The sequence below is a fragment of the Lactuca serriola genome, chromosome 9, assembly GCF_051521515.1.
Source record: "Lactuca serriola cultivar US96UC23 chromosome 9, Lser_US96UC23_V15, whole genome shotgun sequence".
Classification (NCBI taxonomy): Eukaryota; Viridiplantae; Streptophyta; class Magnoliopsida; order Asterales; family Asteraceae; genus Lactuca; species Lactuca serriola.
In genome coordinates this window covers 882,734-905,145 of record NC_136416.1, presented here as the reverse complement: position 1 = coordinate 905,145, position 22,412 = coordinate 882,734, and the positions used below count along the sequence as shown (strand labels likewise).

General features: G+C 39.2%; 1 protein-coding gene across 1 annotated transcript; it reads right to left on the bottom strand.

Moving 5' to 3' along the window:
- Positions 1-479: 479 nt before the first annotated feature.
- LOC145072895 (calcium/calcium/calmodulin-dependent Serine/Threonine-kinase) lies at positions 480-4,607 on the bottom strand. The gene is made up of 4 exons (XM_079019390.1): positions 4,167-4,607; positions 3,427-4,100; positions 774-1,295; positions 480-698 (listed from the first exon to the last, which is right to left on the bottom strand). Exons 1-4 carry the CDS (start codon positions 4,420-4,422, stop codon positions 573-575), a joined length of 1,578 nt encoding a protein of 525 aa, XP_078875516.1. The 5' UTR covers positions 4,423-4,607; the 3' UTR covers positions 480-572.
- Positions 4,608-22,412: the final 17,805 nt, after the last annotated feature.

Genomic DNA, 22,412 nt, shown 5'->3' with positions numbered 1-22,412 from the left:
TGATATTACATAAATGGTCTCTGTGTATGACAACATTACAATAATGTTTTCGTCGTAATAGAGAAATTACAAAAATGTTCTCTTTGTTAGATAACATTATAGAACTGTTTTGGAAAATATAAGATTAAAAAACCTGCCCCAACGCATGAAGACAAACCCTCAAATGTTTTAGTTATTTTGAAGGAAATTAGCGACAGAAAATCTGTCGTTAATTGTAATATTCCCTCAACTGCAAGGCTCTTATTTCCAAAGGAAATTTTCACATCGCTGATCTGTGGCTAAGGGCTATAGCCATGAATTTTTCCGTCGGAATTTTCCGTCTATGATGCTCGTAGTGTTAAGAGTTAATTAAGTTTTGTAACACTTATTTGCTAAGTAGGATTAGATTTATATTAATAATTAAGAACATTTGTTGTTGATTAGACTCTATAATCATTACTAGAAGTCGAGTTGTGTATCATTAAAACAAAGGTGAGAAGTTTGAAAGGAACATGATTAATTATTTTCCAATTACTTAATTATTACAAATCAGATAGGAGTAGGTAGTGTACATCTGGCATATCTGATATGTGTTATGTAATTATAACATCAAAATCACTCACGATCCATTCTGCCTCTTCGGGCTTGTCACTTACAAATATCTCAGTTCCGACATCAAGTGATGTCCATATCCTCGTAGCAGCTTTAGTTCCTGGATCCTGCATATATCCAATACATATGAATTAATTAATTATGTATGTAATAATTAATAAGTAAGTAAATTAAGTAGGTACCTGATAGAAGTAAAGTCTGCTAGAGAGGGCACCAACATCAAGGTCCCAAGTCCTTGCATCTCCGACCCAACCGTGTCCTTGGATTGTTGGGAATCCGTAGTCCTCCCATATCGGATGAGGCAGCAACTGTACAAGTTCTTGAGCCTGCGGATTGCTGTAGGGGTCGCAGGTGCTGTATGGCTTCTCCAGGTGGCGTGGGTCTACATTCCCGGGAGCACAGTAGTAGTGGTAGGCCTCATACGGGAACCTGGCAGTGTCGTTCCTGTAAATCTTTGTGTTGTTGGGGGTAATGTGGTAAGGCGGGCAGTTTCCAAGTGCTGACGGGGCACACCATGCCGGGGTCTCGGGATTTATGATCATCTCGCTGTATCTGGTAATGTCTGTCAACACATCTCCATCACAAGGATCTCCATTGTTTTTCCAGCAGCTCCCCATATCTATCAGGTAGAATTGGCTCTTTGCTCCTCCCCCTTTCTTCACATCCAGCCTCAACCTCACTTTGAAATTAGGGGACTCTGGAAGCTGTTTGTTTAATAAATATTACATTACTATTCCTAATATATATATATATATATATATATATATATATATATATATATATATATATATATATATATATATAACTTAAAAATATCACATGTCATGGTTTTAAACATTAACTTGCTACATTTCATTTTGTTAGTATTTTTCATTTTTATCTTTTTTTTATTTAATTTGATATATAATATTAATATCCCTTATTTACGGTTTTCAGTTATATATAGTTATATATAGTAACGAAATACTATATCTTAAAACTAGGCAGAAAATAAATTTGAATTATTGGCCATAATTCAAAGATTATATTATTTCCATATTTTTCCTATAAAATTACGCAGGGAAGTTTTTATGTATTACTATCTTATTAATTAAAATTTTCATATATGTTTTCTAAATTAAAAATTTTCCATTATTAATCAGAGGCATTAAATCTGATTTTTTAATTTCTATAACTTTTTAAAGTTTTGCAATTTCATCTTTGTGATAACACAATTTTTGATATCATCTTATGGAAAGAATCAATTCCAAAAAAAACACTGATACACGTGTTAATTGCATAAAACCGTAAAGAACTTCCTTCAAAATGTAATTTTAATCGTTCAATTTGAATTGGTTTTAAAGATTATAAATTTTCAATTTCAACTAACAAGGGCGTTGTAGTTTATCTTTTTTTAAATATAATATCATCATTTTGTTTATTTTATCAAATAATAACTTGATATAACTAATAGATATCTAAATAATCAATCTGACAAGGTCAATAACAATTTTTATCAAAAGTTGATTTGTTTCTCAAATAACCTGTTTTTAAACATGTTTTATTGTATGTTGTTTTAATTTAAAATAAAAATTAATTAAAATCGTTAATTTTAAATAAAAATAATAGATTTACAAATAAAATTTTTAATGTCGTATATAAATAAGCTTTAGAAATATATAAACAAATTATAAAATTTTGTTTCTTATAACATATTTTACTTTTTAATAGTAAAACATATTTTACTCTAGTTTTTATATGTAATTTATTATTTTGTGTGTGTACTAGCTTTTTTAATGACTGTGAATATCAGTTCTATAGATATTCAACAAACTGTGAATACACAGTTTATATAAACAATGATTGTGAATATCAATTCTATAGATATTCAAGATACTGTGAATACACATTTTATATAAACAACAATAAAATAATATATAAATAAAATTGGTGCTCAATATATAAATAAAATTGGTGCTCTCATGTATTTGGTGTATATCTCACCGGTGGATTTAACAAACCTCTTGGGCTACATGTGTACTAGTCATTAATAAGTGATGATAATGTTCTATTTTTTTATTATTTTTTTATGCATAAAGTAAGAGTTTATAATAAAATTTAGTTATCATCGTAAGAATGAGATAACAAACAGAAAACAAATTACGCTAAAACTTGTTTGACTCTATTATTAATTTTTTTTTTTTGAGAGTCTTGAATTAATGAGTTATGTTTAGATGTGCATGATGAAAATATTCAACAGATGACAAATCGGTTCCGTTTTATATATGTGATAACCTTCCATATTTCCATCTAATCAGTGATGAGCCAGCCAAAGTGCCAAACAAAATGTGATGCGATTTGATGGATGACTCGTACAAAGAATATTAAAATAAGATTGTCTTCCTTTCCGATTGTTTGGTGACCCACCACCCACCACAAAGCATCTTATCTTATTTTTTTACCAAATGGAGAAAATGTTTTATATAAATACTCAAAGCAAAGCGATATAGAATTTCTTTTTTATACAAAGGGATATAACATCTTTTTGGTTCCATAAGGTTCATCAAAATTCCCTTTTTTCATAAACCCTTTCACAGTCACAATAAATGCATATATGCTTTGAATGATTAATTTGTCCTTTGAAGTTGAACACCCTTAATTTGTGTATAAAATGATGACAGACCTTTAAGCAACTATAATCTAAACAACAATTAGGGAGTAAATGAAAATTACCAATAAAGCAATATGGTGTATATATGATACCATGATCTGATCCATGGTATGTATTATTGTCCTATGATATGATGGAGATTTAGGTACAACTAGTAATTTAAAAAGATTAGGGAACATACTCACAGTTTTAAGCATGCCTCTTGTGTCGTAATGGTAGCCGCCGGAGAAACCTTTGGTAGCATCAGCTCTGAGATACAACATGAGCCACGGGTAGAACTTTGATGTTCTGAGTTTGTGACTGAATTCCCAACTACCAAATCCAACTCTCTTCTCCCAATTCACCTCAAAATATGAAATATCATTGCTGCCACCGCCGGAGTTGATCTCCTTCAAAGAATAATCTAAATCATAAGTGCCGTTGAAACCACCTCGCATAACTGGATCCGAATCCGAAGCATGCTTTGTAGACCCAGTGAAGGAAATGGAGGTGGGGTGATGGGCCAAGATGGGTTGATTCATACAACCATCTCCAAAACAAGGGAACCTTCCCGGCGGGAAAGGAGGCACCTTTTTACCGTTCTCCGGACAGAGACCAGAGGTGGTGTCGTAGTTGCCATTCTTCAACATAATCATCCAAAACTGCCATGGGCTGCTTTCTTTCTCGCTCTCTTTGTCTGCCACTTGGCATAGATTGCCCAGATACACCTCTTTCTCTGCTGCGTAAAGGTCTGGATCGTGAAGTGCTTTCCGACTCAATCCAGGAAATGAGTTCCCCACCCCCAACCTGTTATCCGCCTCCGTCACTTTGTGATATAAGTAGTGGTAGTTGCCTGAACCTCCTCCATCTTTACCTTTAACTAAATGATCATGCAGAATCATTAATTAATCTGAAATAGTGCCAAGGAATTAATCTGAAATAATACCGGTGGAGAAGAGATGGAAGCAATCAGCAGCTCTTGGACTACCCATGGAAGGGGCTTCCGTTCCAACTTCATTGCAAAAATTCCAGGCTTCGAATGCGACTCTCAGCCCATCTCTCTTCATTCCAGGGTCGCCAACAGCAGATCTTGATGATGATGTAGTTTCAGAATTGATGATTGCAAGGGAGGCGGCGGCGATCAGGAGGTGGCAGTTAGACATCAGCAACACATATCTCATCATATTAAACGCCATGCCCATTCGTGAACCGAATACATGTGGAATATCAAATATGACGATTCACGATGGAGCTCGTGTGGTTACACTTTACAGCCTAAAGCTAGGACTCGGAAGAAGCTCTTGTTTTACGCAATATGCTTTCCCAACGCTTAATTGCTTATGCTTTTTACCTTGTTTTCCATGTCCCTAGTCTAGTAGAGTATAGAATGCGCCTTTTAGCCAACCCCAATTCAAATTAATACTCACCCGACCAAAATTAGATTTATTTTGAAATTAATTGCAATGATTATTTAGACCATGAATAATTTTAAGGAAATTGAGTAATCTAACTCTTATAAACGATTATAAAAAGTTAACAATTTTTTTTTTTTTGTAAAATAACCATTTGGTTCAGAACATAAAATTCCAGAGTTGTGGTCTTCGTTCTGAAGTACCTATTCCGGAGTTCATACTCCGGTTTATAACCTCAGTCTTTTATTATTATTATTATTATTATTATTTTCATCTCCTATATGAACTCCGGAATAGATTGAACACTCATTCTATGGAAAAGGGTTTAGAGATCCAGATTTAGCTTCATCATTTCATGATTTTTGAGGTATAAAGTCCATAACTTGTCAACTCCTTGTATAGATCTCCTTTTGGTTGGATCTTGTGAGCTAAGGCCGTTTAAGAAGCTTAACCTTTTAGATATGGACATTTTTACGGTCCCTTATGCATAAAAATGTAAACTTTATGGTGTATATGGACTCATGCATATGTTAAGACCCTTTGTTAAGCTCTTTTGAGCTCTAGAGACCCATTAAGCCTTGCATGCACGTAACATTTCCAACTTTACGTGACAAATCATCTTTTGGGACAAGATATGAGAGTATAAAGAGGGGCTGAATGGATTAAGTGCTTATTGATGTGGGGTGGCCAACTGGGGAGTACGTTGGGCATATAAGCTGGTACGCTACGTGTACTAGTGCTAGAGCGTGTACGCTAAGCGTACGAGCTGAGTATGTCTAACGTACTTAGTAGGTGGGCTTCGGTTTTGGGCTTCTTGGTTTTGGGGTATGTGAGGACCTTAGGTGTTTAGGGCTTTGTTGGGCCATTAGATTTTGTCACACCCCCAAACCAAGGATGGCGGAAACGTCCGGGGGTGGAGGACTTCATGTATAGCATCATAACAACAATTGCAATAGTGATTTAAGCAAACACAACCAACATATATATATATATATATATATATATATATATATATATATATACATATATAATTGAAAATTTTACATCATTGTATGAATTACATGTTTCCAAATCAATTACAATATGTTGACAAAATGTGAAATGTTTGACACCTTAACGTCCCATCCTCAAAAGCACTTGGTTACTTGTTTAGTGATTTCCTGATAATACAAGTTGTTTGAAAAAGTGTCAACACAAAGGTTGGTGAGTTCATAAGCATTTGTAGGCAGTTTATGAAAAGCTTTTTCTTGTAAAAGTGGTGTTTGTTCCAGAAAATCCAATATTTTCCTTAATATGTAAAAGTAGTCTTAAAACCCAAAGACTAAAGTGTACAAGGAATTTGTTATACTTATGATAAAATAATGCAAGTTTAAATCTACGTAAACTCGTTTGATCTACATGAATTCCCCGTAAATTCTATGTTTGTCAATACTTAATGTGAGCTATTATAACCATACTATGACCTAGTTGGCCTGAAACGACGTTCTTCAGGCGTCGGAACTGTTATGACATTTGTCACCACAGACCTGTCGGTCTAGCTGTTGCAAGCAGCTCAGGTGTGGGTTTGTCAATCCCAATATAGATCTATATACAACTATCATGCTCTCCCTCCAGGAGACTCTGGTTACAATACAGGACTTATTGGTAAGGTGAAGCAAATGTCTCACAAAAGTCATTAACGAATTCACGTGTAATGTGTTGGAAATTCCTTTTTGTATAAATGTACCCTTTTTGTATGAGTGTGTTATGTGATGTACCATAAACTATACCTATTATAGTTTATCAAAACAAGGGTAAAAGTGGTAATGTACATAAACTATACGTAACATAGTTTATTCAAATGTTTGTATGTAATAGATGTATTTTGGTTATAAAAAATCGTTATTTCTATGTTTTATTTAGCAAACTCCATTTGTTAACTGATGTATGTCTACATACTAAGACAATAATTTCATATATTGCAATAACATATAATCACATAAAGATATACACCTTGCTCAACATGTTACAAGGTGAAATGAAATTGATAGTATTTTTCTGTTGATAACATTTTCTATCCCTGTTCTTAGAAAATTTGTAGAAAAATCATCATAGGTCCAAATCAGAATCCAAAAATTCTGAGAGTTTGGAAAATGAGTCTAGTTTCTGTATAATTTTTCTCATGATTTTTAGTGACCTCTAACTTGTGTGAACAAGTCCATAATCACAGACTGGTCCGGATTGATGTTTGAAGTGATAGACAATTTTGTAAAAATCACCATAAATTGTAGAAAAATCGTATGGAGATTTGCAAGTAGTCATTTTAAAGCTAAGAACTTGAAGTATTTGCACCTAATACAGTTTTGAAAACTAAAATGTTTAAGTTGTCCAAAACAGTCCATGAATGGGGTCCAACTTTTCTGATGAAAGCTGTTGGAAAAGTTTAGTTATGTTCTTGGTGTTTTAACTTGTATCCCCCCCCCCCCCCTTAAAACTTATGAAAACATGAAAATACATGGATATGAACTCACATTGAGTGATTTCAGTGGGTGAATGTTGAAGATGAGAAGTGTTCAACTCAAGAACACTTGAAGGATCACTTGAAGATTCGAAGATCTAACATGAATGTGATGATGTTTGTGTAAGCAATCTATGATTTTGAGTAAGGAGGAATGTAATAACCATAAGGAGAATAATGAAACTTACCAAAAATGAGAGAAAGTTTGATGATCAGCCCTTAATTCTCGAAATTGGAGTGAGAGGATTTGAGAGAAAAGTGATGGTTGATACTTGGAGAAAATAAGGAAAATGAGTGAAGTGAAGAGTGAAAGAGAGTTTTCCAGCTCATTTGGATGTGGATTTGTTGGGAAAGGAGTAGGGTAGTGCCTTTAGGTGACTAGGAGTAGTGGGGAGTACAATAGCTGGTCAAAGGAATGGGTATGGGGTGGTTGTTTGTGTCAAAGATTATGGCAAGGTCCACACTCCACCTCAAGATCTCACTTAATAGATTTTATTCTTAAATAAATATTTCCATAAAAATATGTCTGAATTATGAATATTTAGGGTCTTATATGTTAAAATATGATTTTTGGAGAAAATCTCACGTTAAAATAATCAAAAACGGGCTTAAAATGTTAAAAATGTTGAAAACCGGGTAGAAAGTGCTGAAATCCGAAGTTCAGGGCGAAGTCTCGGTCATCAGCAGCCTAAAACCGGAGTGGCTTAGTCGCATGGTTGCGGTCCGAGGAGAAGGGGAGCCTGCGGATCCGAGCTACTACTGCAGGGGGCTCCCTGGCTGCGATCAGCTTGCTGCGGCTACCCTATTGCGGTTCGAAGACTACGGCTGCTCAAGGGCCTCGGACTCAGTTCATTGTGGCCTCGGATCCAAGAGGACTTGGCCCCTCTTTGAATGTTTTCTCACCAAACCAAGTACCGGGATGCCCCCAAATGATTAAAATAAATTGAAGGGGTTTTGAGAGAGATTTTGGGAGAGATTTCACAATCTTGGAGAGATTTCACATATGGAGAGAGATTTGGGAGATATTTCACATTCTTGGAGAGATTTGGGAGAGATTTGACATACTTGGAGAGATTTCACATACGGAGAGAGATTGGGGAGAGATTTCACATTCTTGGAGAGATTTGGGAGAGATTTGACATACTTGGAGAGATTTCACATACGGAGAGAGATTTGGGAGATATTTCACATTCTTGGAGAGATTTGGCATACTTGGAGAGATTTCATATACGTAGAGAGATTTGGGAGAGATTTCACATACTTGGAGAGAGATTTGTAATATAGAGAGATAAAGTGAAAGAGATTTAAGAGAGGTTCTATTTATGACCTTTTTGAGTATCCAGCTTCGCAACGCAAGATCTGTAAACCCCGTTAAGCCATGTTTTAGTGTCCTACACACTCCCGATGAGTGTGAAATAGTGTTTTATTGCTTTGGTTCATTGTTTAGCATTATCAAGGCTAAGGAAATTCAAACAAACAAATTTTCCAGTTGATGTTTTCTTATTAAAATAGTGAGTTGAACAGTAATTACATAACATAAACCCTAGTATACAAGGGCTAATTGAGTCACCCGGTTTTGACTCGTTAACTTTGTTTGACTTTGACTCGACCCGAAATTGACTATTGTCACATCATCCCCCCGTTAGAGGGAATTTCATCCCGAAATTTACATTCTGACTGGGACTTCAAGAGTTTGGGAAGAGATGTGGGTATTTTTGTTTCATTTGATCCTCGTGTTCCCAGGTAAACTCAGGTCCTCATTTTGCATTCCAACGAACCTTCACAATAGGAATACGACTTTGTTTCGTTCTTTTCATCTCTCGATCCATGATTTCGACTAGTTCCTCCACGAAGTGGAGATTTTCGTTAACTTCGATTTCATCGAGTGGTATTACGAGTGTTTCATCAGACAGACACTTCTTTAGGTTCGATACATGAAATGTAGGATGTACTTTATCAAGTTCTTGAGGCAACCGAAGTTTGTATGCCACTGGTCCTATCCTGGCGAGGATTTCGAATGGCCTAATGTACCTTGGATTCAGTTTCCCTCGCTTACCGAATCATATCATTCCTTTCCAAGGGGAAACTTTTAGTAGTACCCGGTCGCCCACTTGGAATTCCAAGGGTTTGCGTCGTTTGTCTGCGTAACTCTTTTGTCGATCACGAGATGCCTTCAGTCTTTCTCGAATTCGGACTATCTTTTCCGTGGTCTCCCTTATGATTTCAGGACCAGTGAGGGCGTTGTTAGGGACTTGCCCCCTAGCCAGCTGGGTATCCCCCACTTCGGCCCAACACAGGTGTAACACCGTAAAAATTAAAACAATTTTTTTCACTTTTGAAAAATACATTTTTAATTAAACCATTCATTCACAAAATGTCATAACATCAAGTTTTCAAATCACAATGTCTCCCAAGATCAAAATACATCCAATCCCATATGTGTGTACGAATCAAGCCGACGCCTTCCCGCGGTCATCACTGGTACCTGAAACACATAACACTGAACACTGTAAGCATAAGCTTAGTGATTTTCCCCAAAATACCACACTAATCACATAATAGCCACTCAAGGCTGTAACTCTGTTGACCCTCTGGTCAATGTGTCTCAGTGGGGCCCTCCAGCCCCAACTCTCTGTGGGCCTTCTGGCCCTAACTCTAGGAACCCGAAAGTCCTAACTCTGTAACTCTATAATCATGCATATCACATATCACAACAAATCACAACACATAATAACATGCAATCACACTGGCATATAACTCTATAATACTCTGTCTCTGAACTCTATTACCACACTAGGTAAAGTATAGTGAGAATACTCACCTTGGGTGTCTCGGTAAATATATGTCTCGGAATAAATGTGATCTAGCCTCCGCCTAATCACACAAAGTAATACACCCATAAATACAGCTGAACTCAACCCTAAAGATCAACAAGGTCAACGGTCAACTTTGACCGGACTCGGCGAGTGCATTAGGGCGACTCGGGAAATCTATATGTGTCCACTGACTCCCTTGGATCCTCTCTTGACACATCGAGTACTTCCCTAACTCGACGAGTTCCACCTGGCATGAATCGCGCGGCCACCACGACTCAACTCGCCGAGTCTCAAGAACAACTCGGCGAGTTTCGGCTTGACTCAGCCCCCCCTTGACTCTCCCTGACTCACCGAGTCGATCCCTCAACTCGGCAAGACCACTCGCTGAGTGGTTACGTGCAAACTTCATGTTACTCGTTGAGTCTGTTCTTCAGACTCGGCGAGTGCATGCCATGCATAAACTCAAACTCACTTCTGAGGTCAGATCGGTTCCATACAATCATAGATCTGGCCTCCCCAGGCATGATAATCACGTAAAGTCCAAACCTTGGTGCTCAAACAACAACTATTTGCTCATAAATGATGTTTTAGCCCCATATCTCATAACTCTAGGCCAATACTCTCATGAACCCTCATAAAGCTTAAGGAATAAAGCTTCTTTGGACCTCTATGGATCTCATCTCAAGCCTCATCACAAATAGGTACGAAATGGACATCAAATCTAACCAAAAAAAGGGGTCAAGAAACCCTAAACCCCCATGTTCATCATAACAACAGAAAAGGGAGCCAAAATATACCTCCAAGATGATGCTCTGAGCTCCAAAATCGAAGGATGTCCACTTCCCTTGCCTTCTCTTAGCTAGAATCTCCTTTGCCTTGCCAAACAAAGCTTCAAAGGTCAACAATGGCCTCTTCTCTCTCCCAAAATGCTCAAATCTCTTTAGGGTTTCTCTCTAGGGGTTGGTGGCCGCAAATGACGGCCATAAGCCCATTTAAATAGGTCTCAAACCCTGGAAATTAGGGTTTCATTAAACAGCGTGGACTCGCCGAGTCCAGACGCGAACTCGCGCCCAAAATCGTGATCCTACTCGGTGAGTTTGAACTCCAACTCACCGAGTCTCCTCACAAATCACCCAAAATAAAAGGATAAAATAATACCTGGGAATCTGGGATGTTACAACAGGGGTGATCTGCACTTGCGACCGTAGAGAGCCTCGAATGGAGCGAATTTAATGCTAGTGTGATAGCTGTTATTATAGGAGAATTCGATAAGCGGTAAATGGGTATCCCATGTCTTGCCAAAATCTATCACACAGGCTCTCAACATGTCTTCTAATGTCTGTATGGTGCGCTCGCTTTGCCCGTCGATTTTTGGAAGGTAGGCCGTACTCATGTCTAGCCTAGTTCCCAAAGATTTCTGTAGGGACTGCCAAAATCGCGAGGTGAATCTACTATTCCGGTCGGAGATAATGGATACCGGTACACCATGCAGTCGCACAATCTCCTTGATGTATGTCCTGGTTAACTTCTCCATCTTGTGGGTTTCCTTTATTGGCAAGAAGTGTGCAGACTTGGTCAATCTGTCTACGATTACCCATATGGTATCAAGCCTGCCTAACGTCTTAGGTAGCTTGGTTATGAAGTCCATTGTGATCCGTTCCCACTTCCACTCAGGTATATCCGGCTGTTGTAGTAGTCCGAATGGCTTCTGGTATTCTACCTTGACCTTGGCGCAAGTCAGCCACTTGCCCACACAAGTAGCAATCTCAGCTTTCATGTTTGGCCACCAGTACAACTTCTTGAGGTCTAGATACATCTTATATGAACCTGGATGGACGAAATATCGTGTCTTGTGTGCTTCGTTCATGACAACATCTTGGAACCCACCGAACTTCGGTGTCCAGATCCGGTTCATGAGGTAGCGAGCTTCGTTCTCCTTGACTTCTAGGTTTTTATCCATCCCTCTCAATGCCTCACCTGTCACGTTTTCTGGTTTCCAGGCTTCAAGTTGAGCTTCCTTGATTTGTGTGAACAGGTGCGAATGGATCATCATTGTCAACGACTTCACCCGGCGACCCGAATATTATTTTATGCTTAGGGCATCGGCTACAACATTGGCCTTGCCCGGATGATAGCGGATTTCGCACTCATAATCGTTCAACAGTTCTACCCATCTTCTTTGCCGCATGTTGAGCTTTTTTTTGATTGAGAATATGCTGAAGACTTTTATGATCGGTGAAGATGGTGCACTTTTTGCCATAGAGGTAGTGTCTCCAGATCTTTAAGACGAACACTACTGCTCCCAATTCGAGGTCGTGGGTAGTATAGTTAACTTCGTGGGTCTTTAGTTGCCTTGACGCGTAAGCGATGACCTTCCCTCTCTGCATGAGCACACATCTGAGACCTTGATTTGAAGCATCGCAATACACCACGAAGTCATCAGTTCCTTCCGGAAGAGACAAGACCGGTGCGCTGCACAGGGCTTGTTTTAACGTTTGGAAGGCGGCTTCTTGTTTATCTTCCCACTTAAACATCACACCTTTTTGAGTCAAGGTGGTGAGTGGTTTAGCGATCTTGGAGAAGTTTTGGATGAATCTTCGGTAGTATCGAGCGAGTCCTAAGAATTGTCGGATTTCTGTCGGCGTTATGGGTGCTGACCAGCTTTCGATTAATTTGATCTTTGAGGGATCCACATGTATCCCTTTCTTACTAATTACGTGTCCAAGGAATCCCACTTCTCGGAGCCAAAATTCACACTTTGAAAACTTAGCATAAAGCTTCTCGGCTCTTAGAGTCCCCAATATTAGTCGCAGATGTTGGCTGTGCTCTTCTTCGCTTCTCGAATAGACCAAAATATCGTCGATGAATACGATCATGAATTTGTCTAGGAAGGGTCGACACACTCGGTTCATCAGATCCATGAACACCGCATGCGCGTTTGTTAATCCGAATGGCATCACCACAAATTCGTAGTGTCCATAGCGAGTTCTGAATGCCGTCTTGGGGATATCTTCTTCTTGAACTCGCAATTGATGGTAACCCGACCTCAAGTCGATTTTTGAAAAGTAGCTTGCTCCCTGAAGTTGGTCGAAGAGGTCGTCGATTCGGGGTAGAGGATATCGATTCTTGATGGTAAGTTTTTTTTTAACTCCCTATAATCGATGCACATGTGAAAGGATCCATCCTTCTTTTTCACAAATAAAACTGGTGCTCCCCAGGGTGAAAAGCTCGGTCTGATGAATCCCTTGCTTAATAGTTCGCTTAATTGACTAGACAGCTCTTGCATTTCTGCCGGTGCGAGGCGATATGGTGCTTTGGCTACGGGGATAGCACCGGGAACCAAGTCGATTTGGAATTCGACTTTTCGTGCGAGCGGTACACCTGGCAGATCTTCTGGGAATACGTCGGGGAAGTTGCACACTTCCGGAATGTCTTTGATGTCCTTTACCCCTTGATTCTTATCTACGACGTGGGCTAAGAAGGCATGGTATTCCTTTTGGAGATACTTTTGAGCCTTGATGCAAGAAATGATTTGTAGGTTTGTACTGGGTTTATCGCCGTAGACGAGAAGAGTTTCGTCATTTGGCAGATAGAGGCGGACGGCCCTTTCGTAACATAAAATGTCGGCACGATTAGGACTTAACCAATCCATACCAATGATGATGTCGAAACTTTTTATTGTGGCTGGCATTAGATCGATTTTGAACGAATGGTTGTCTAGAGTGAGGGTACACCCTATGTAAATATCATTAGCATGCTCAACCTTTCCGTTTTCCATTTCTACGACGTATGAATCTTTTAATGACTGGGGATTTTGCTTAAGTAAATGTTTGAATTGGTGGCTCACGAAACTCCTTTCTGCCCCACAATCGAAAAGTATGCATGCATAAGAGTTATTGAGGAGGAACGTACCGGTAACCACTGTAGGATCCTTGACTGCTTCCCCGTGTCCTATTTCCAGGACCCTCCCTACACCACCAACATTAGGAGTTTGTGCCATGGGACAGTTTCTCCTGAAGTGTCCTGCTTCACCACATCCATAGCAGGTTTGGCTTGCCCCTGCATTGACAACTTGGTTGCTCGGTTGTGCTGGTGCTTTACAGAAACGAGCGGTATGCCCTTTCTTGTCGCAACTTTTGCAGTGCATTTCTGTGACATCCCCAAAATCTCGGCCAGAAAAGACCGATTTTCATTTATGCTTTTAAAATAATTTCAGAGTAAATCCTTTTGATTTGAAAGAGTTGCGGAATTTGTTCCCAAAAACAAAACATGATAAAACAATGTTTACCAAAGCATTTCATAAAAGAAATGTATTTTCATTATATAATCCAAAACTCGGGGTGTCATGTTCCGATACAGACCAATAATCATAAGCGATAACATTACAAGTCATTCAACAAATATATACATATACAGACTTGTAAACAAAACAACTTGATGGTTCATCCATCTTATGCCCTTGCGCCACTTCCTGTAATACAAATAAAACTGAGTAGGTCAGGCTTGGGAGCCTGGTGAACATATAGGGTTCTTAACCCACAATAAATAATTATATTTAATTCCACCAGCCAACAATAACCCAATTACCCATTCCCGTTATTCTCACTTTATGTCCCTAAAACAACTGACATAAGGGACCTAGTCTAAGAATATTTCATCGGGGCGACAACACATGCTTCGGGGGTTCCTCAGCAATATAAGTCAAATAAGGCAACCATGAGGGGGATGGAGTACAGCGAATAAACACCCAAGTTCATTAACACCTACAGGTAGCGAGCCTGCTAATGTTCCACAAGACCGTCTAGAAAAGTCCGTGGTCGTCATCTAAACTCCGCTAGATGACTAAATCAAACAACAACGAGGCCTCTCATCTGTTTATTACACACCAACTATCTACCCATGTTCTATCCAACATATTAGTAGATAAAAATATACATTTTTATACATAGTTTTAAAAAACCTGTATAGCATGCTTTAATCAATACATATTCCACATAACAGATGAGGCACACACACACATAACACGTATTTCATAGAGAATAAATCATATCTATGAGATAGAAGAAAGTGAATACACATTCACACACATAACCACAAAATTATACACATAATACGTATTCCGTATAAAATACTTCATAATTATGCGTTAGAAGAAAGTAACTACACACTCACACATATAAACAACAATATACTTAATACACTCAAACCATACTTGTATTATTATCGTGTTTATGAAAGGTAGTATACACTCACTTGATCAGAAGATGATCAGACAGCACTACGGCTTGTAGAAGTAGTATTCTTCAGCAGATCTGGAAGATCTCTACAAAAATCGAACTTCTCGCGGACAGAGCTTTGGCTCGGGAATCGCACTTCTCGGGATCTTCGGGATCTCGGGACTTGCTTCGGGGCTTGAGAATATTACCGGGGCTTCGGGGTACTTCTGGCATGCAAATCGAGGCAAAACAGGAGAGAGAAGAGAGAAAAAGAGCAATTGAGTCGGCTGCCCTCGCATCCTATTTATACGAGGCTGGAGCCTCGGAGTACGCGGGGCGTACTGGTCCGAAATCGTCATGACGTTCGTCATCCGAAGTCACTTGAGTGCGAGGTGCGTCATGCTTCGCGGTACGCTGGGCGTACTTCGGATGAGTCCGATGACTCCCCTTCGGATAATACCGGATTTTATAATTAATTTTAAATATTAATTATTTAATAAACTTCGGAAATTCATATCTTCTTCATACGAACTCCGTTTTCGACGTTCTTTATATCCACGCGAAGGTGAGACTACGCTCTACAACTTTCGTTTAGACTCCGTTGGCTAATTTTAACTTTATTTTTATTATTTATTTTTAATAGGCTGGGACAGAAAAACTTCATTATAAATTCATAACTTCTTCGTTTGATGTCCGTTCTCGCCTAAGTTTTTATCGCTTCGATACCAACAACGAGATCTTCGACTCTCGTTTAGATTGCTTCGGCTAAAAACCGCTTGATCTCAAATCGAGTATTTCAGGCTGCATACCGCTAAACCAAAACTTCGATAAATCATAACTTCCTCATACGGAGTCAGATTTGGGCGTTCTTTATATATTCGGAAACCTCGTTTCAATTACTACAACATTATCCAAAGATATCAAGTTTATTTTACACTTAAATTTTGACGCTTATTTTTATTCTTAATTAATCAAACCACATAATTAAGCAATTAAGCACCAAACACATAATACTCAAATAATACACTTCTATTATTTCAAAATGGGTTACAAAGGTTAACCTAGACTATTACATTGCTAAAAATGGCAAGCCCGGAAACACAGGCGTTACAATTTCACGACAAGCACCATTGTGGTGGTAGTTGCACTTGTTGCACTTAGGGAGATTTCCAGCATATTGCTTTGGTGGTGTTGGAGTGGTAGCAGTAGTAGCAACGCGGACAACAACAGTCTGTTGCTTCTTTGTGGGGTCCAGTGTCGGTTGCTTCTTTTTATGGTTCCAGAACTTCCTCTTATTGTTTCCTCCTTTTGCTTGGTCGGTGGTGGCGATCACGGTACCACGGCTGGCCCTGTGATCGATAAGTTGTTATGCCAATTCCTTGGCACTCTCAAAGGTAGTAGGTTTCGAGGCAAGTACACTATCTTGAATTTGGGATGCTAGTCCACAGAGGTATCATTCCACCTTTTTCCCTTCTGGAGTGACCATTAATGGACAGAAGAACGCTAGGTCATTGAACCGGGAAGTGCAAGTTTCAAGATCTGTGCCCGACATTCTGAGGATCCAGAGTTCTTCTTCGAGTTTTTGTATCTCGCCCCTCGGGCAATACTCCTTTAGCATTAACGCTTTCAAATCTTCCCAGCTTATGGAGTTAGCCACTGCAGGAGTAAGTGATTTAACTCGGCCATTCCACCAAGTGAGAGCCCTACCGGTGAAAGTGAATGCCGCGAACTTGACCTTGCTTGCTTCGGGACAAGCACAGATTTCAAAGACTGCTTCGGTCGTTTCAAACCATTGCATCAATGTGATGACGCCCCCGCTCCCATTGAAGGTATCGGGTTTGCCATTTGTGAAGTCCTTGTAGGTGCATTCCTTTGTGCGCCCCGAATTGTCACCCTGGTTAGAGGGTGTAGCACCAGATCCGGATCCACCATTGCCATTAGGGCCGATTTGTGACATAGCTGACGCCACACCTGCTGTTACTGCAACCTGGAACATTGTTGGGTCAAATTGTGGTGGCGGCGGCGGAGGAGGTGGTGTTGCGCTACTAGAAGGTCTTGGTCTTTTCCTTGGTGGCATAGTTCTGTCATAATTTTAAAATGACAAGTCGGTAAGACTTCAATAGTAATAATGAGTCGAGTGTTACTGGTTTTATCTCATTTGTATTATATCTCGAGTTTATTACATTAGCAGGTAATTCATTGAAAAGTTTATGCAATTAAACTTATGAATTAAATAGTGTTGACCCAAACAGAGTCATGTGCTTGGTTCATGTCAACATCCAATGAAGTAAAATGCATGCCAAATTCATTGATAACTTTTTAGAACATATTGTTTTGAGAAAATTTGACCTCACAAGGGTCTACATTACATCAAAATAAAAGATGATCTTTGGCAGCACAAAAGCCTTTTGACTAGTGTAGTCACTTAGTCGCGGGGTCAACCTATTCGCAATAAAGAGTAGCACCAAAGCATACTCGAAATCCTAGGTTTATAACAAAACATGAGCAGTGCGAACACTACTCGCGGCGGGTGGCATCTTGACCATTGTTAAGGCTGGCAACCTTGTTTGAATGTCTGTTGTTAATGTTTCTAAGGTTTGTGAGGGTTGGAGGTGGGGGCGGGGTTTTTAATTTTTTGGATTTCATTTCCCCCTTCAGCTATAACCCGCATTCTTAATAAAAATTATAAAGCGACATCTTTACACGATACGTATTAAACATAAGCGCCCTCCGTGTATTTTTTTTTCTTGTTGAACACTAATTTTAGGGCGCGCAAAAATGCATATCCTCTATCCCTCAAATTTTGGAAAATTGACATTAGTTTTTAGGGCAAGCACAAATTCTTGTCCTCTATCAGTGTGTGTCATTAATTGCGCGTCGTAAAAGGCTGTTTTTCTTGTACTGTTTGGACGTGGGTTTGCTGGGAAAGGAGTGGGGTAGTGCCTTGATGTGACTAGGAGTAGTGGGGAGTACAATAGTTGGTCAAAGGAATGGGTATGGGGTGGTTGTTTGTGTCAAAGATTATGGCAAGGTCCACACTCCACCTCAAGATCTTACTTAATAGATTTTATTCTTAAATAAATATTTCCATAAAAATATGTCTAAATTATGAATATTTAGGGTCTTATATGTTAAAATATGATTTTTGGAGAAAATCCCACGTTAAAATAATTAAAAACGGGCTTAAAATGTTAAAAATGTTGAAAACCGGGTAGAAAGTGCTGAAATCCGAAGTTCAGGGCGAAGTCTCGGTCATCAGTAGCCTAAAACCGGAGTGGCTTAGTCGCATGGTTACGGTCCGAGGAGAATGGGAGGCTGCGGATCCGAGCTACTATTGCAGGGGGCTCGCTGGCTGCGGTCGGCTTGCTGCGGCTACCCCATTACGGTCCGAAGACTGCAGTTGCTCAAGGGCCTTGGACTCAGTTCATTGTGGCCTCAGATCCAAGAGGACTTGGCCCCTATAGAGAGGCTTCAGCCCTGTGGGGCTATTTTCCAAAATATCTCCCATCTTTGAGTGTTTTCTCACCAAACCAAGTACCGGGATGCCCCCAAATGATTAAAATAAATCGAAGGGGTTTTGAGAGAGATTTTGGGAGAGATTTCACAATCTTGGAGAGATTTCACATATAGAGAGAGATTTGGGAGAGATTTCACATTCTTGGAGAGATTTGACATACTTGGAGAGATTTCACATACGGAGAGAGATTTGGGAGAGATTTCACATTCTTGGAGAGATTTGGGAGAGATTTGACATACTTGGAGAGATTTCACATACAGAGAGAGATTTGGGAGAGATTTCACATTCTTGGAGAGATTTGGGAGAGATTTGACATACTTGGAGAGATTTCACATACAGAGAGAGATTTGGGAGAGATTTCACATTCTTGGAGAGATTTGGGATAGATTTGACATAGTTGGAGAGATTTCACATATAGAGAGAGATTTGGGAGAGATTTCACATACTTGGAGAGAGATTTGTAATATAGAGAGATAGAGTGAAAGAGATTTAAGAGAGGTTCTATTTATGACCTTTTTGAGTATCCGGCTTCGCAACGCAAGATCCGTAAACCCCATTAAGCCCTGTTTTAGTGTCCTACACACTCCCGATGAGTGTGAAATAGTGTTTTATTGCTTTGGTTCATTGTTTAGCATTATCAAGGCTAAGGAAATTCAAACATACGAATTTTCCAATTGATGTTTTCTTATTAAAATAGTGAGTTGAACAGTAATTACATAACGTAAACCCTAGTATACAAGGGCTAACTGATTCACCTGGTTTTGACTCGTTGACTTTGTTTGACTTTAACTCGACCCGAAATTGACTATTGTCACATATTTCTAGTTTGGACTCTTTTAGATGAAGGCCCACAAACGGATTTGGGCCCAATTTGGAAGATTGGGCCATAATTGCGCTTGGGTGAATATTTTCGGAATTAGGTCTTTTTGAATAATTGGTTTGGGCTTTGGCCTAGGGCCATGTTCAGTAATGGGTATAATTGTCTTTTACCCTAGTTTGGACTCTTAGTATGTGTCGGATCCAATTATTAATTGAATGTTATTTTATGATGATAACGCGGGGATTTTCGGACCAACAACTAGAGATTTATCTGTGTGATTCAACAATATAAGGTGAGTCTTCCTCATTGTGTTTAGCGGGTCAAAGGCACCAACGCCGACCCACGGTTTATTATGTTAGGGTGCTAGATGTATGCATGACTCTTGCATGTGTATGTGTTGTATGCTTAGTGGCGGGGCCCAATGAGTAATATGTATGCCATTACTTGTTATACTTGTATTTTTGTATGTTGGGCAGGGATCGTTGTGAGAATTAGGATGAGGCCAGTTATACGCAGTGGGCAGGGCCTGTTATGCGAGTTAGGGTGAGGCCCGTTACACTCAGTGGGCGGGGCCCGTTATGCGAGTTAAGGGGCCGTTATACTTATCGGGCGAGGCCCATTATATGTTTGATATGTGTGGTATGTGATATTATGGGTGTTGGGTTTTGAGCATTCTAACACTCCTAAGTGTACATGCAACCCTAAATACCTTGGATCTATGTTTTCTCTATTATACATGCAAATAAGAACTTCCAAGGTATTATCCTAATCTAGCATACAAAACAATGAGTGTAACAAGATAGAATACATACCTCTTTGATGTAGAAAGTCTTCATGAGGCTTGAGTGCCTAGTACCCCAAGTGTGACACCTCAAATGGTTCACACAACACCAAATACACTTGGAATAACTTGAGAGAAATCTACACTTCATGAAATCAGCTAGCCCTTTCTTAATCTCTCTAGTATGATCCTAGTGGCCGATTTTGTCAAGAATAAGATCTTTATATAGTGTTACAATTAGGGTAAACCCTAATTGTCATGACTTTCCATTTCCTTGGATCCATGGGTTCAAATACACCATGGAGCATCCATGGACCATCCTATGGGTTTTAGCCTAACTTGATTATCCATGGAGCATTAGCCCACTATAAAAGTATGGATGATTTACACAATCAACCCATATATTTAATTAGTCTTCTTTTGATCACTTAATTAATCCTAGATTAATTCTTGATCAATACTAATTAAATAATCTTATTATTCTTATTATTAATATACTAGAACTTATAATATATTAATAACCATAAGTGTCTTATTTCTCTCATTAACCCAAATAGACCATGTCGGGTCGGGTCAAGTCTTACCAATTATAGTTATGGACTTAGACATTAATCCAACAGTGGGGCCCATCATATGTTTGATATTTTGCATTATAACAATGGTTGGGTATGTTTTTGTGTTGTGCTAATCTTTGTAGGGTGTATCGTTGTACGAGTATGTGTTGTGTGTGGAGTTTATTTAGCTAGAAAGCTACCACCACCACCGTGAGGTGCTGGCTGCCACCATGTGTCGCCGTGTATTTTAGTACGTGTGTAAGTGTGTGAATTTGGTATTTTGCATTGTAACTTTGTAACCGGTGATTAGAATAATGAAAAGAAACCCTAAAACCACCACCGTGAGGTGGTGGCTACCGCCTCCTGCCGCCACCGGTTGCCGTGTCGAGTGGCGGTGTGCTTGTATGATTGTGTTTGATTCATTTGGTTGTTAAAACCCTAATGAGCTTAAGGATTTGGCTTTGGGCCTATTGGGCTAAGATGGGTTGGAAACCCTAATTAGGGTTTGCAAAACCGTAATGTCATGAAACCCTAATTTGGGACTTATCGGGACCGCATCGAGATTATTTAATGAATTTAAAATAGTAATTAATAATCATTGGTAAATGAACTTAAGGCAATAATGGACTTAATGGATTAAGTCCTTAATGGGTTAAGTAGGAACACTTAACCCTAATCGATATTTTATGTGAGAAACCCTAATTTGGATTTGGGTTCTTATTGGGCCAATTGGGAACATGTTATGGACTAAAGAAATCATTGGGCCTTAGGATAGGACCCATTAGAGAGGCTTGGGCCCAATTTGGAAAATTGGGCCATAATTGGGCCTTGAGGACTATTAGCTATTGGACCATCAAAATGCCAATCATTTAGACCGGAATAGGTGGTTGGGCCTTAAGATAAGCCTATATAGAGGTTTGGGCCCAATTTTAAAAATTGGGTCATGTGTTGGGCTTTGGTCCATGGTTTGGCTTTTGGGTTTTGAATTGGTCCTTGAATTGAATAAAGCTGAGTTAGGGTAAAATAGTCTTTTACCCCAAGTATAGAGTTGTGGTTTTGTGTTGGAACCCAATTATTAATTGGGTATTGTTTGATGTTGATAGTTCGGGAAATTGTCAACCAGTAAGGGGAGTTTTATTTGCGGGGCATCAGCAGTGCTAGGTGAGTCTTCTCACCATACCAATGGGTCGAAAGCACCAAGGCCGACCCATTTTATGTTATGTGGTATGATATTTAGCTTTATGCTAGGTGGTATGTTAGTAATTATATGATGTGTGGTATGTTAGTTGTCTTTATGATACTTGCATGGAAGACCCCGGGGGGAGCCCATGGCATTGGATGTAAGACCATGTGGGGTAGCTCATGACATTGGATGTAAGACCATGTGGGGTAACCCATGGAATTCTTACAGGTTTTTGTATTCATGGCTTATATGTTATATGTAGTTTCTATAGCTAGAAGGATATGTGATACAGGTAGCTTTTATAGGTAACACGATATGTGATATGTGGATTGTGTGTATGGTATGCTCTGGGAAACTCATTTAGCTTCGTGCTTACGGGTTTTGTTTATGGTTTCA